The sequence below is a fragment of the Oryctolagus cuniculus genome, chromosome 4 (assembly GCF_964237555.1).
Source record: "Oryctolagus cuniculus chromosome 4, mOryCun1.1, whole genome shotgun sequence".
Lineage (NCBI taxonomy): Eukaryota > Metazoa > Chordata > Mammalia > Lagomorpha > Leporidae > Oryctolagus > Oryctolagus cuniculus.
Window position 1 is genome coordinate 112,901,979 of NC_091435.1, and position 12,272 is coordinate 112,914,250.

The 12,272-nt window shown below is 38.6% G+C and overlaps 1 protein-coding gene across 1 annotated transcript in view; it reads left to right on the forward strand.

The window, feature by feature from the left end:
* Nucleotides 1-12,272, forward strand: part of WDR49 (WD repeat domain 49) — a 151,968-nt gene that overhangs the window by 11,514 nt on the left and 128,182 nt on the right. Inside the window, 1 exon segment of the mRNA XM_051818753.2 lies at nt 10,309-10,749. Coding sequence (XP_051674713.2) covers nt 10,309-10,749 — 441 coding nt within the window.

A 12,272-nucleotide genomic window follows, 5' to 3' on the forward strand; every position in this document is an offset into this window, starting at 1 on the left:
TTTTAAAAGGTTTCTTTATTTTCATCTACTTGAAAGGCAGAGAGAGAGAGAGAGAGAGAGAGAAAAATCTTCTGTCTTCAGGTTTACTCCCCAAATGCCTGCAACAGCTAGCCAGGGCTGGGGCATGCCAAAGCCAGGAAACTGAATCTCCATCTGCATCTCCCGCATGTGTGACAGGGGTCCAAGCACTTGGATCATACTCTACTGCCTTCCTAGGCACATTAGTAAGAAGTTAAATTTGAAGTGGAGGTGCTGGGACTGGAACTGGCTCTCTGATATGGGATGTGGGCATCCCAGATGATGATGTAGACTACTTCATCATGTGTACACTTTTCAAGCAGGCAATTATAATTCTACAAGCTACCCTAAATAAAATATATTTGCAGAAAAAAATACACACACAGGATATTATTGTAATATTTGTCTGTACACAGTAATATTTACCACAACCTGAGCTTTTACCAATAGATGAATGGATGAATAAATTGTGGTATTTTGTTTCTTCTCAACTATTAAAAATAGTAATGCAGACTTGTATAAGATTGGCAAGATTTGTTGTTCAGTGTAAATAAGAATCACAAAATACTGCATAATCATATCCTAAAATAATAACTACATGTATTTGTGTGGGTATAGAGATTTTACTTATTGAAAAATAGAACTGTACTTGTGTGGGGGCCAAGTTATACAAATGGTTTGTGGCTATCTTTTCAATACTATAATTTAATACAAAGATAAAAACTATTAAAATGTCAGTATATTTTAATAACCTAATGACTCTGTGATATACTACATGTTTCTAAATGTGTTCTAACAGTTCTGAATTTAAAAGAAATACTTTGTATAAATACTTTGTCTTTGGACTAACTACTGTTTCTCCACCAACTTCCTTCTATTGACTTTTAGCATTAAGAGGAAGTTTATAGAGTTACTGTGCTACCTTCATTTACAGGTGAGGAAAGAACATTCCAAATGAAGGGATTTATCTTTTTCCTTTTGATTTGTTGGCAGAGACAGAACATCACCCAGTGTGGTCTGAAAACCAGTTTGGGTCTCTTTTCTCTTAGTGGGCAACTCTAAACTCTATTCCAACTTATTTCTGATATCCCAAGGCTATTTTACACATTTTTTTCTATAATTTTGGCCATTATTCACTACTTTGACTTCCTGCCTAAACTTGTTATTTTCAGTAAAACAGATGAACATCACTTCTACAATACAGAAGAGAATATTTATGACATATTCATTTACTCAGTCACCCAACAGATATGTGTTGAATGCCTACCCTGTAGCAGTTGACAGCTGTTAAGACTCAGGCCTCCTGTCGTTACGAGGTGTACCTCCTGGCTTCAGCCTGGCCAGCAGATGAAAGATTCTCTCTCTCTCTCTCTCTCTCTCTCTCTCTCTCTCCCTTTCCCTCTGCCTCTCCTTTTCTGTAACTCTGATTTTCAAATAAATAAATAAATTTTTAAAGAAGTACAAATGTATTTTAAAAAAAAGGAGAGTATACCAAAGTAAACTCAGTTACTCTGCAGTTGCTCAGTGCTTAGAGAGGAAAATGGAGGGCATAGTGTCTCACACCAGGGAGGTATGTGGAAGGATTTCCGCAGGAAATAATTTGTAGGCTGCCATCTGAGAACAGAATATCTCTTGAACAGGTGAATGGGGTTGGGGGAAGTTGTTTTTTACTCTCTAGTTCTATGAAGTCTGTTGCTTTAGATTCCACATTTTCGAAGAGTTCCTACCAGTTGTTTAGAACATCCCATAATGTGGGCTTTGTTATTCTTTCTTCGCTTAATTAGATTCAGCTTCACCATTTTGGCAAGGACAGTAAGAAATGTTACATCTACATCTTGTGTGTTTTGGGAGTCACATCATGTCACTTTGTCCCGTCATTGTGTTGTGGAAGTGTTGAGGAATTGCAAATGCTAGATGCTGGGCCTGTTTTTGCCAGCAGTGAACTGTGTGACCTCTCAGGAGCCTTTTTATCTCTTCAGGCCTCAGTTTCTTCATAAATGAAGAACCCTTCATTTGCTGTGGATTCTCTAAACTTTCTTCTCATTCCGACATGCCATTACTTTATGATCCCATGGATGCATGAAATTCTTCGCTGCAATCATATGGTTTCCAAAAAGGAACAGAAATTATTTTCAAAGTATGTATTTATTCTGCTATAGTGAGACTTCCAAAGGAAGATCAGTGAGATGGTCAGTTGGCTACATCACTCCACAGCTCAGACTTATCCCCCAAGTCTTTAGCTTAGGCAAAATCAGATGATAGTGAAAAACATCGCTTTAGATCTGTAGCAGAAAATTGAGTAGTCCATTGATTTGGAGAAAAATAATAAGAACAATTACAGCTCTCAAGGATTAGGATTATCTTTATTTAAACGAGAGAGATTTACTGATCTCCCACTCCCACGCCAGCAGCTCCAATTTGCTTCTAATCCACTAGCTGGATAGGAAGGCTTGTTAATTTGGGAGAGCTCGGTTTTAAACCTTCAGTTCAATACAGGGATTTCAAGGACCATATGTCTGTTAGTCACAAAACTTTAACTGCATTTGAATGACTGAGCTCTTGAAAGGCTGGTATCTCAATGTAAATGAAAATTAAAACCAACTAAAAACCATTGAAGCAGTTTTTAAAAACAGCAGTATGAACCTTGGCTAGCAGACGAGTTTCTCCTGTCCTGATGCCCCCCCGTCTCTCAGGAACGCTCCCTGGTAGGTGAAAATTGCAGGGAATGACATAAATGGATGCATCTGCTTTGAAATCACATATCTAATCTTCCACTTCAGAAGATGTTCACAGGGTTTGACAGCAAACCCTGATACATATTCATAACCAATACACTTTATAACCAAGGGAAATTGAGGCAAGTACAAGAGAATGAAGCATAAGAAAGCAGCATGTTAATTTTAAATTTAATTATAGAGACGGAGGAAAATATGCATTTTGATAATGTATACTCATTCAGCCGTCATGGAACATTAGTCCAAAATCATGCCAAATGTCTGACAAAGGAAATATTAATTTTGGTGGAGTAGTTGATAAAACTTGCAGGTTCTGGAGAAAACAGGCTTCTGAGATTCTATTATAAATTGTTCTTCATATAGACAAAAAGACACATTGCAGAATTCTAATGATCTAGTGTAAAAGTACAAAACTTGCAAACTGAGAAGGGGTTTTCTGATTAATATAAGATTTCTGTTTAATATTAGGGATAAAATAGCGTGTTGCTTGTGATCTTATTACTTTGGTAACAGAATTGTGTGTTACTGATTATGACTGACATACCTAGGCTCTGCCCTGAAATGTAGGTCTTGAAGAGCATTGACCTTGGCTGTCTTGTTCAACGTTAGTGCTGAATGCTTAGAACAGTGTTTAACATGGAACAGGAACTTTAAAGTAGTTGTTGAGTGAATGGCTACCCTATACTGCCTTGAATGGGATACATGCACATTACAAGGCACACTTATTAATTAAATCAATGAATGCACAGACAGATGGAAATATTTCTCCAAGTAGCTTACAAATTACTAATTAAATTTGTTTTCACAATTAGGAAGCATCACCAATAAATGAAGGCAGTGACCCTTGGGTCAATGACCTGCTAACTTGCTTCTAGAGTTTAATAGAAGAGAAAATACCAGGTTCACCATCTCCATAATTTTAAATTATGACATATTCTTCTCTTGAAGAGTCCTTATTTATAGAGTAAAAGAAGAGAAGAATGTTTTTTTCTTTTTTCCTTATTAAATATTTCTACAGGAACAAGTTTAAAAATGTAAACAATTCTAAGATGTGGCAGATTTTAAAAAATAGTTAAATGTCTGATTTGGAAATGTTTTGCCTTTTTTTTTTTTTTTTTTTTTTTTTTTTGCCAGAAAGCATCTAAGTGTTTAGACTTCCTAGAACTCATTTTTAGCAACCATTGCTGACTGGTAAGAACTACCCTGAATTGGTAAGGGTCCTGGGCATAGGTAACCTCATTCTTTGTTGATGGAAACGTAATTTTGTTCAACATTTCTGAGGAAGATTTAGCAAGAAACATAAAAACTTGAAGAATGTAAAGATTCTTTGACTCAGCAATTCTGCTTCTAGGTTTTCCCAAGAATTAATTAGACAACCAAGCAAAGCTGTGTAAGGATATTTGTTGGAGGATTGTTTATGTAAAACAGTAATTAATGTGGAAGAGCTGAAGATTTTAATATTGGAGTTATAAATAATTGCATGTCTTCTCTGTAGATGGAATATTGTGTGGTTATTTAAGACAATGATAAAGATCAATATATGTATATATAAATATAACATATATAAGAGTCAGAGCTTCAAGGCATGATGTAAGTGGAAAAAGCAACGTTGAAAGATATGCATGTTGTGACACTATTTGGTAAATAATACAGTTATCTGTATTTCTGCCTGGAAAATCTGAAAGACTAGTGGATGTGTGGAGGATTTTAACTTTCAGCTTAGCTGTATTTGCTGTAACCTATATGGATTATTTTGTGTGACAAGTAAACAATTTTAAATTGTTTTTACATATTCACATGTAGCCAACTCAAAGCACATAGTCTTACTAGCAGAAGCGCCTGTCTAGTTTCTTACAAAGGGAATATTTTTGGAATTTTACATGTAGGTTTAGAGTTCAGTTTTCATATAAATTACAGTTAAATCCAAATCTTACAAAGCTCAGATGTTGAAGTGAATTTTATGGATTCATGGCTTTCAGTAAAAAAAAGACAGGATTCTCACAAGAACTGACTGTAGCTGCAGAAAATGCTTTCTACACAAAGGGAAATGACTTTGGTAATATTCTTTGAAAGGGATTCAGAAAGACAGGAGTATTTTCTCAAGGTCTAAAGTGTCCCTACTGAGAAAATCAACCAGATATTCTGAGTAAATTTGCTTTCTGGCTCTTGGGAGAACAACTGGGTATTTTTTTAATAGGTAAAGCCATGTTTAACTGTTATTAAACATTTTCTTAGGAAGAGCTGATGAAGAATATGTTTTCTAATGGCTCATGTACTTTTCATCTTTATTATAAGATACATTCTAAGAAGTGCAGAGTGTCAATTTTTTTTCCCTCAAAACAACCTGAGGATATTGATCAATAGGAGTAACAGGATATATCTTTTTTTTTTTTTTTTTTTGACATACAGAGTGGACAGTGAGAGAGAGAGACAGAGAGAAAGGTCTTCCTTTTGCCGTTGGTTCACCCTCCAATGGCCAGCGCACTGCACTGATCCAAAGGCAGGAGCCAGGTGCTTCCTCCTGGTCTCCCATGGGGTGGAGGGCCCAAGCACTTGGGCCATCCTCCACTGTACTCCCAGGCCATAGCAGAGAGCTGGCCTGGAAGAGGGGCAACCGGGACAGAATCCGGTGCCCCGACCAGGACTAGAACCTGGTGTGCCGGCGCCGCTAGGTGGAGGATTAGCCTAGTGAGCCGCGGCGCTGGCCATAACAGGATATATCTTTAAAAACATGTAGGTAGTTTTTATTTGGAAGGCTTACATTAAAATTGGAGCAAATTATCTACTTAGAAGAAGGTTGTGGCTGGCGCCATGGCTCAATAGGCTAATCCTCCGCCTGCGGTGCCAGCACACTGGGTTCTAGTCCCAGCTGGGGCACCGGATTCTGTCCCGGTTGCCCCTCTTCCAGGCCAGCTCTCTGCTATGGCCCGGGAATGCAGTGGAGGATGGCCTAAGTGCTTGGGCCCTGCACCCCATGGGAGACCAGGAGGAAGCACCTGGCTCCTGGCTTCGATCAGCGCGGTGTGCTGGCCGCAGCGGCACAGGCTGCAGTGGCCATTGTGGGGTGAACCAACAGAAAAGGAAGACCTTTCTCTCTGTCTCTCTCTCTCACTGTCCACTCTGCCTGTCAATAAATAAATAAATAAATAAATATATAAATAAATAAAGAAGAAGGTTTTGTTAGAGTCATAATAATTAAACTTTCATTTTAACAAAATAAGAATTAATCATTTTATACTCCCCAAAGGTAATTTACAGTGCTGGCCCCTTTTTGAAGCCCTTTAGAAGGAAATTAACATTACTTGAGTATAAATATGCTATGCACACATTAAATTATCAATCAATCTTGATGACAGCCCTCATAATTAGCCGTTATTGTTTCTATTTACAGGTGCAATAACTGACGATGATTTTTTTCAAGATTTATTTATTTTTTATTTATTTGAAAGCAGAGTTACAGAGAGAGAGGCAGATACAGATAAAGAAATTTACTATCTGCTGGTTCACTCCCCAGATGGCTGCAGTAGTCTGGGTTGGGCCAAATCAAACGCAGGAGCCAGGAGCTTCATCTGGGTCTTCCACGTGGGTGCAGGGGCCCAAGTACTTGGAACATTTTCCACTGCATTTCCAGGCATATTAGCAAGTTACTAGAATGGAAGTGGAGCAGCCAGGACTTGAACCGGCACCTATATGTTATTGCTAGCATAGCAGGCAGGACTTTGCCTATTATGCCACAACGTAGGTCCCAGAGGTTGAGTTTTAAAGCTTCATCCACATTTGCCCACAGTATTCCTGCCACAACATGATGGAGTGAATGAAAAAATTCCAACCCCAGTGGGCATGTGTAAACCAGTGATAAAGTGAGAATTAATTTTCTGCTAAAAATCTATGCTTATATAAAAGATCAAGCATTTTGTACATTTAACTATCCAAGCTAGCATGTAGTAGTATTAATAAACTTAAAGTACATAATGATGGAGGCATAATGTTTCTTCAGATAAGTTAGCAATTTTTTACTAAAGGCAAACTCCTAAATTTTAGCCAAAGGTGTGGCAGAAACATTGTTTTGTTTTTAAACTTAAGAAAAGCTACTGAGGGTTGAGCATTTGGTGCAATGATTAAGGTGCCTGCAGGGATGCCTGTGTCCCCTGTTAAAATGCCTGGGTTTGAGGCCCTGCTCCACTTCTGGCCCAGCATCCTGTGAATGCACACCCTGGGAAGCATCAGTGATGGCTCAAGTGCTTGGGTTCCTGCCATGTGGAGGATCTAAGTTAATCGTGGCTCCTGGCTTTGCCCTGGCCCAATTCCAGCTGTTGTGGGCACTTGGGGAATGAATCAGCAGATGGGGTGGGGGAGCTCTCTGCCTTTCTAATAAATATAGATAAATATATTTTTAAATAAAAAGCTAAAAGTGAACCACCAGTGACAAAAATGTCAGGAAAATCAGGCAATTGTACATTTTTTTAGTCAAATGTCTTAAGTGGGTAGCTTTCTTCATCTATTGTCCCAGTGCTTGTGAACAACCCAGTGGTTGTAGTTGATTCCTTATGTTACTTAGGGGTAATAAAATTTATTATTTAATGTTCATTTGTAATTCCACTTCCTGAATGTAAAAATACTTTTTTAGTATTTGTCACAGTAGTGTTCTTAAAAATAAGGAAGAATTATGAGCTCATAAAAAATATACTGAGATTCTGCTGTAAAATGTTTTACTATTGAGATGATGGCATACATATGAAGTTGATTGATGTCATTATGTAATAGTTCAAAATAAAAGATTGACATTGACTTAGTTTTCAGAAATTATGCAGTTTTGGCTCAGGTGAAGTGGTTTTAAGATCATATTTTTTTCTCCACATTTAAAATCCATATCTCTGAAAAAAGTCCATGTATGTAAATGTTTTGGTCTAAAAATAATTTAACAAAGATGAGATTGAAGACTTGCTCAAAGGGCTTGATATTCATTATTGCTCAGAAAGTTAAGGTAACTAAAAGCCTGAACTAACCTTTAATAAACAGCTGACTACTGAGTTCTTGCACACATGATATCTCAGCCTTATATATGCACATATATACATTATATATATGTGTATATATATCCAAAATACACAGAGACAAGTACAATGCACACACAGAGCAGCAGAGAGAGATAGAGGCTGAAGTCAGGGATCCACTCAATCTGGATTTTCCACATAGGTGGCAGGGACCCAGGTACTCGAGCCATCATTACTGCCTCTCACGGTTTGCATTAATAGGACTCTGGAATTGCAAATAGAGCCAGGACTCAAACCCAGGCACTCTGATATGGAAAGTAGGCATCCCAAGCAGCAGCACAACCATTGTGCACCAAACTCTAGCCCCTCCATTAATCTTAACAATTTTCTCTATGGCTGATACTGATACACTAACTTTACAGATAAATAACTTGCCAGTAGTTCTCACGACTTCTGGTGGAACCAGGATGAAACCTTTATGTTTTTCTGGTGAGCGCTACAATTAGCTCACTGTCAATCTGGCTTTTTGGCTCTGACAAAGTAGGAAAAGTTGATTCTTTTATGATCTCACTGTACTAAACAGTTTATTAATATTAAACTTACATTTATTTGAAACAGTCAATCTTCATTATTTGTGGATTCTGTATTTGTGAAATTGCCTACTTCCTAAAATTTATTTGTAACCACAAAACCAACACCCATAGCACTTTCATGGTCCTTAACAGACATGTGCAGAGTACTGGATGTGTGCCTTCCAGACTGAGTTCAAATGAGGCAACAGCATACCTTCTTATTCCAGCTCTAATGCTATGAATAAGTGTCCTTTTTGTCATTTATTTTGTGCCACGTTTTTCACATTTTTTGTGCCTTTTAGTGGTGAGTTCACTGTTGAACACATCCCCTCCCCACCAAGTGTAGAACTGAAGAGCTATCTGGTGTTCCTGAGCACAAGAAAGCTGTGATGTTCCTTCCAGAGAAAATGTGTGTCAGCTTCACTCAGGCTTGCGTTAGAATGCTGTTGGCCTTGAATCCAATTGTGATGAATAACCAACATATTTTAAATAAAATGTCTTTCAACAGAAACACACATAAACCAAAATTTGTATTGAGCAGTTAATAAAATTGTTATGATCAAAGATTTGTAGAAATTAACCCTGTGTTTCCCCCAGGAGCAGTGGTTTTGTATTTGCTAACTTAATGTTTGCAGGGAGTTTATATAACACAACTATCCTTGAAAGCATGAATCAATTACATGTGGTTCCTTTATTCTTTATAATTGTGTATTTAGAGAAGAGGACTTCTTGCCCCTGGGTTGATGTTTACAATCGTGTAATTATATGGTCTAAATTAAACTCTCTTCTGGGTTACATCTGTTTTCTATAGACTCTTCTAGTAGTTTTCTATGGTCACTGTAACAAATTATCACAAATTTAGTATCTTAAAATACATACATTTATTAAGGTACAGTTCTGGAGATCAGAAGTCCAAAATGGATCTCACTTGGCTAAAATTAAGGTGTTGTCAGGATTGCCTTCTTTCTCGAGTCTGGTTGCTGTGGATTCGTTTCTGGGAGGAGGAGCCTGGTGGGGGCAAGAGGCACGGAGTCACCACACAGACTCCAGGAGTCAGGTGAAAGCAGGCCGGAGGCAAGCAGCCTGCAGACTCGTTTATTTCAGTTGCTACTGCAGCTTATATAGCCAAGGCAGCCAATCTGGTCAAGGGGTGGTCTATGTCCTAACTAATCACACCCTGTTGCCAGGCAGTTTCTGAAGCCATCCAATCACAGCCTGTTGCCAGGCAGACTCTGTTGCCAGTGGCCATCTTGGCATGGCCTTCTCATTCCATCACATTTAGGGAAGACATCTTTGCTAGTCTTGTTCAGTTTGCAGAGGCAACCTGTATCCCTAGGCTCACAGCCACACATCACTCCAACCATTGTTTCTGTCCTCACATCTTCTCAGTCTTGCTTCTGTCTTCCATTTTAAAGATGTGGCCGGCGCCGCGGCTCACTAGGCTAATCCTCCGCCTAGCGGCACCGACACACCGGGTTCTAGTCCCGGTCGGGGCGCCGGATTCTGTCCTGGTTGCCCCTCTTCCAGGCCAGCTCTCTGCTGTGGCCAGGGAGTGCAGTGGAGGATGGCCCAAGTGCTTGGGCCCTGCACCCCATGGGAGACCAGGAAAAGCACCTGGCTCCTGGCTCCTGCCACCGGATCAGCGCGGTGCGCCGGCCGCAGCGCGCTGGCCGCGGCGGCCATTGGAGGGTGAACCAACGGCAAAGGAAGACCTTTCTCTCTGTCTCTCTCTCTCACTGTCCACTCTGCCTGTCAAAAAAAAAAAAAAAAAAAAAGAAAATATGTGTGTGATGAGAGACATCAGCTTCTAGCCCTGTCAATTACTGGCTTTCCATCCCAAATTCACTTAGCTTAACTGTTATGAAAGAAGAAGACATGTTTCTTTGCCTCTTGGAAGAATTGTTGGTTAACTCCTCCCTGGGGGGCTCACCAATCCTCCTGTGCCTCTGATGCTCTCACTGTTGTCTTATTTTCTTCTCCTATTTTTAGTTCCCAGAGCCAGGAGGAAACATTTGCATGTCCAGAGAGGAGTTTACCCAAAGGATGATGGAGGTTATTGGTTGGGGCTCACAGGAAGAATTTGAAGAGCTCTTTGACAGAGTGGATGTGGCCCAGGATGGTTTCATTAACTGGGACAAGCTGACTACATTTGTGCTGTTATCACTTTATGAGAAAGATGAACGGACAAAGGCAACAGTGGTTCCCCAGTGGAAGGACCTGGAATTCCTCCCAGTAAAACATAAGGATACCATTCAAAATGTGATTTTCTTGAAAAGTTCAAGTCGTTATCTGACAATCAGCAAAGAAGGTTTAATTGGAATTTGGGGTGAGAATTTGAAGCTTCAAGAAATATTTCCCATCACTTCAGATGCCACCAAACTCAAACATCTGTGGGTTACAAGCCTGGTTTCTCTGGAAAATGTGAACAAGGTATAAAGTCTTCATTAATAAACTAACTGCCTGTAAAAGTGGGAAAATAATGAGACAGGGCTCCTGATCAATATCAAATATAACACTAGCAGCAACAGAGAACTGCATTACTCTTTTGGTGACTTTCCTTTGACCTAGAGAGAAAATAAGTAGACCCAAGTGAGCTACTCATTTCCCCAGCTCTTCTCTTGGGTACCTTAAATGACAGCACTGATGATGACTAAGATTCTTGACTCTCTCCCAAATGTGGCCATGTGCACTGTTAGCTGATAAGACCTTTGCTCCTCTAGAGTTTACAGCAGGATCATGGATCTATACTCAGAGCTGAGAGGGTTAGAGTGTTTGGCAGAGCTCAACAAAATGAAAGGGAGCTGCTCCTCTGATTTTGTCCAGTGTACTATTCAGTTTCAGAGTTCCGAAAGTCTGTTCATTCAGTCAAATATTTTCATAAAACTAGAAGCAAGATAACACACTGTAAGGAAGATACTTTTTGAAGTCAGATTGCAGTTTAAATAATCCATATTCTGAATATTTTATATCAAACCAAAATTTTTACTATGAAAATTTCAGACACACATAGAAGCAGAGAATAGTACTAGGAACCTGATATCTGTCCTCCATTATCTGCCCTTCTCCATTTTCTGCCATTATCCATTTTCAATTCACAGTCTTTATTGTTTCATTTAACTCCTCATGCATTGTTAAGATCTAAAACATAAAATCAGTTCATATGTAAATATTTCTAAAGGATGACCTTTTTAGCATAAGTCAATTATACTATCCTCAGTTAATATCAATAATTCCTAATATCATCAAATATCTTGTCATGTACATATCCCTTATTGTCTTATAATTTTTAATAATTTGTTAGAATATACATCTGAATAAGCTCCAAGTACGGTATTGTGAATTGCTGACATGTTTGTTTTCACCTAAATGTTTTCCTTCATGTCTTCTTTTTGTCTTGCAGTCTTTGGTTATTACTGTTGATTTTTTTTAAAAAAGAAACTGTGTGCTTATTCTTGGGAGTTTCCCAAAGTCTAGATATTGTGCTTTGTGTCTACAGGGGGGTTGTTTGACATGTCTGCCTGTTCGTTGGGTTTCCAGTAGGTGTTTTTCACTCAGGAGGTACAAAATGCCTGGTTCTTTGTCATCTTGGGATATTAGCAGTTCTTGCAGATTATTCCTTGATCCATCCACTTATTAGGGGGTACCAGATTATGATATTCTAATTTCATCACTTCTTCTTCCTGTATAAGCTAATTTCATCCTTCTTCTTCCATATCTATAAAAAGAAATTTTCCCCATTAATTAGTTATCACAAGGAGACAATTATTCAACAAAAGCAAGATAAACATTTAATTCTTAATCTTCATTTACCAGTTTTCAAAAAATGAGGAGTTGGTTTTCTAATGTTCTCCAACAATAAACAATGAGTACTATCATTATTATCAATAGAAAAGAAAACTCACCGGTTGCAGAAAAATGTGATTTGTTTCAATCCACTGAATTATTATCGCATG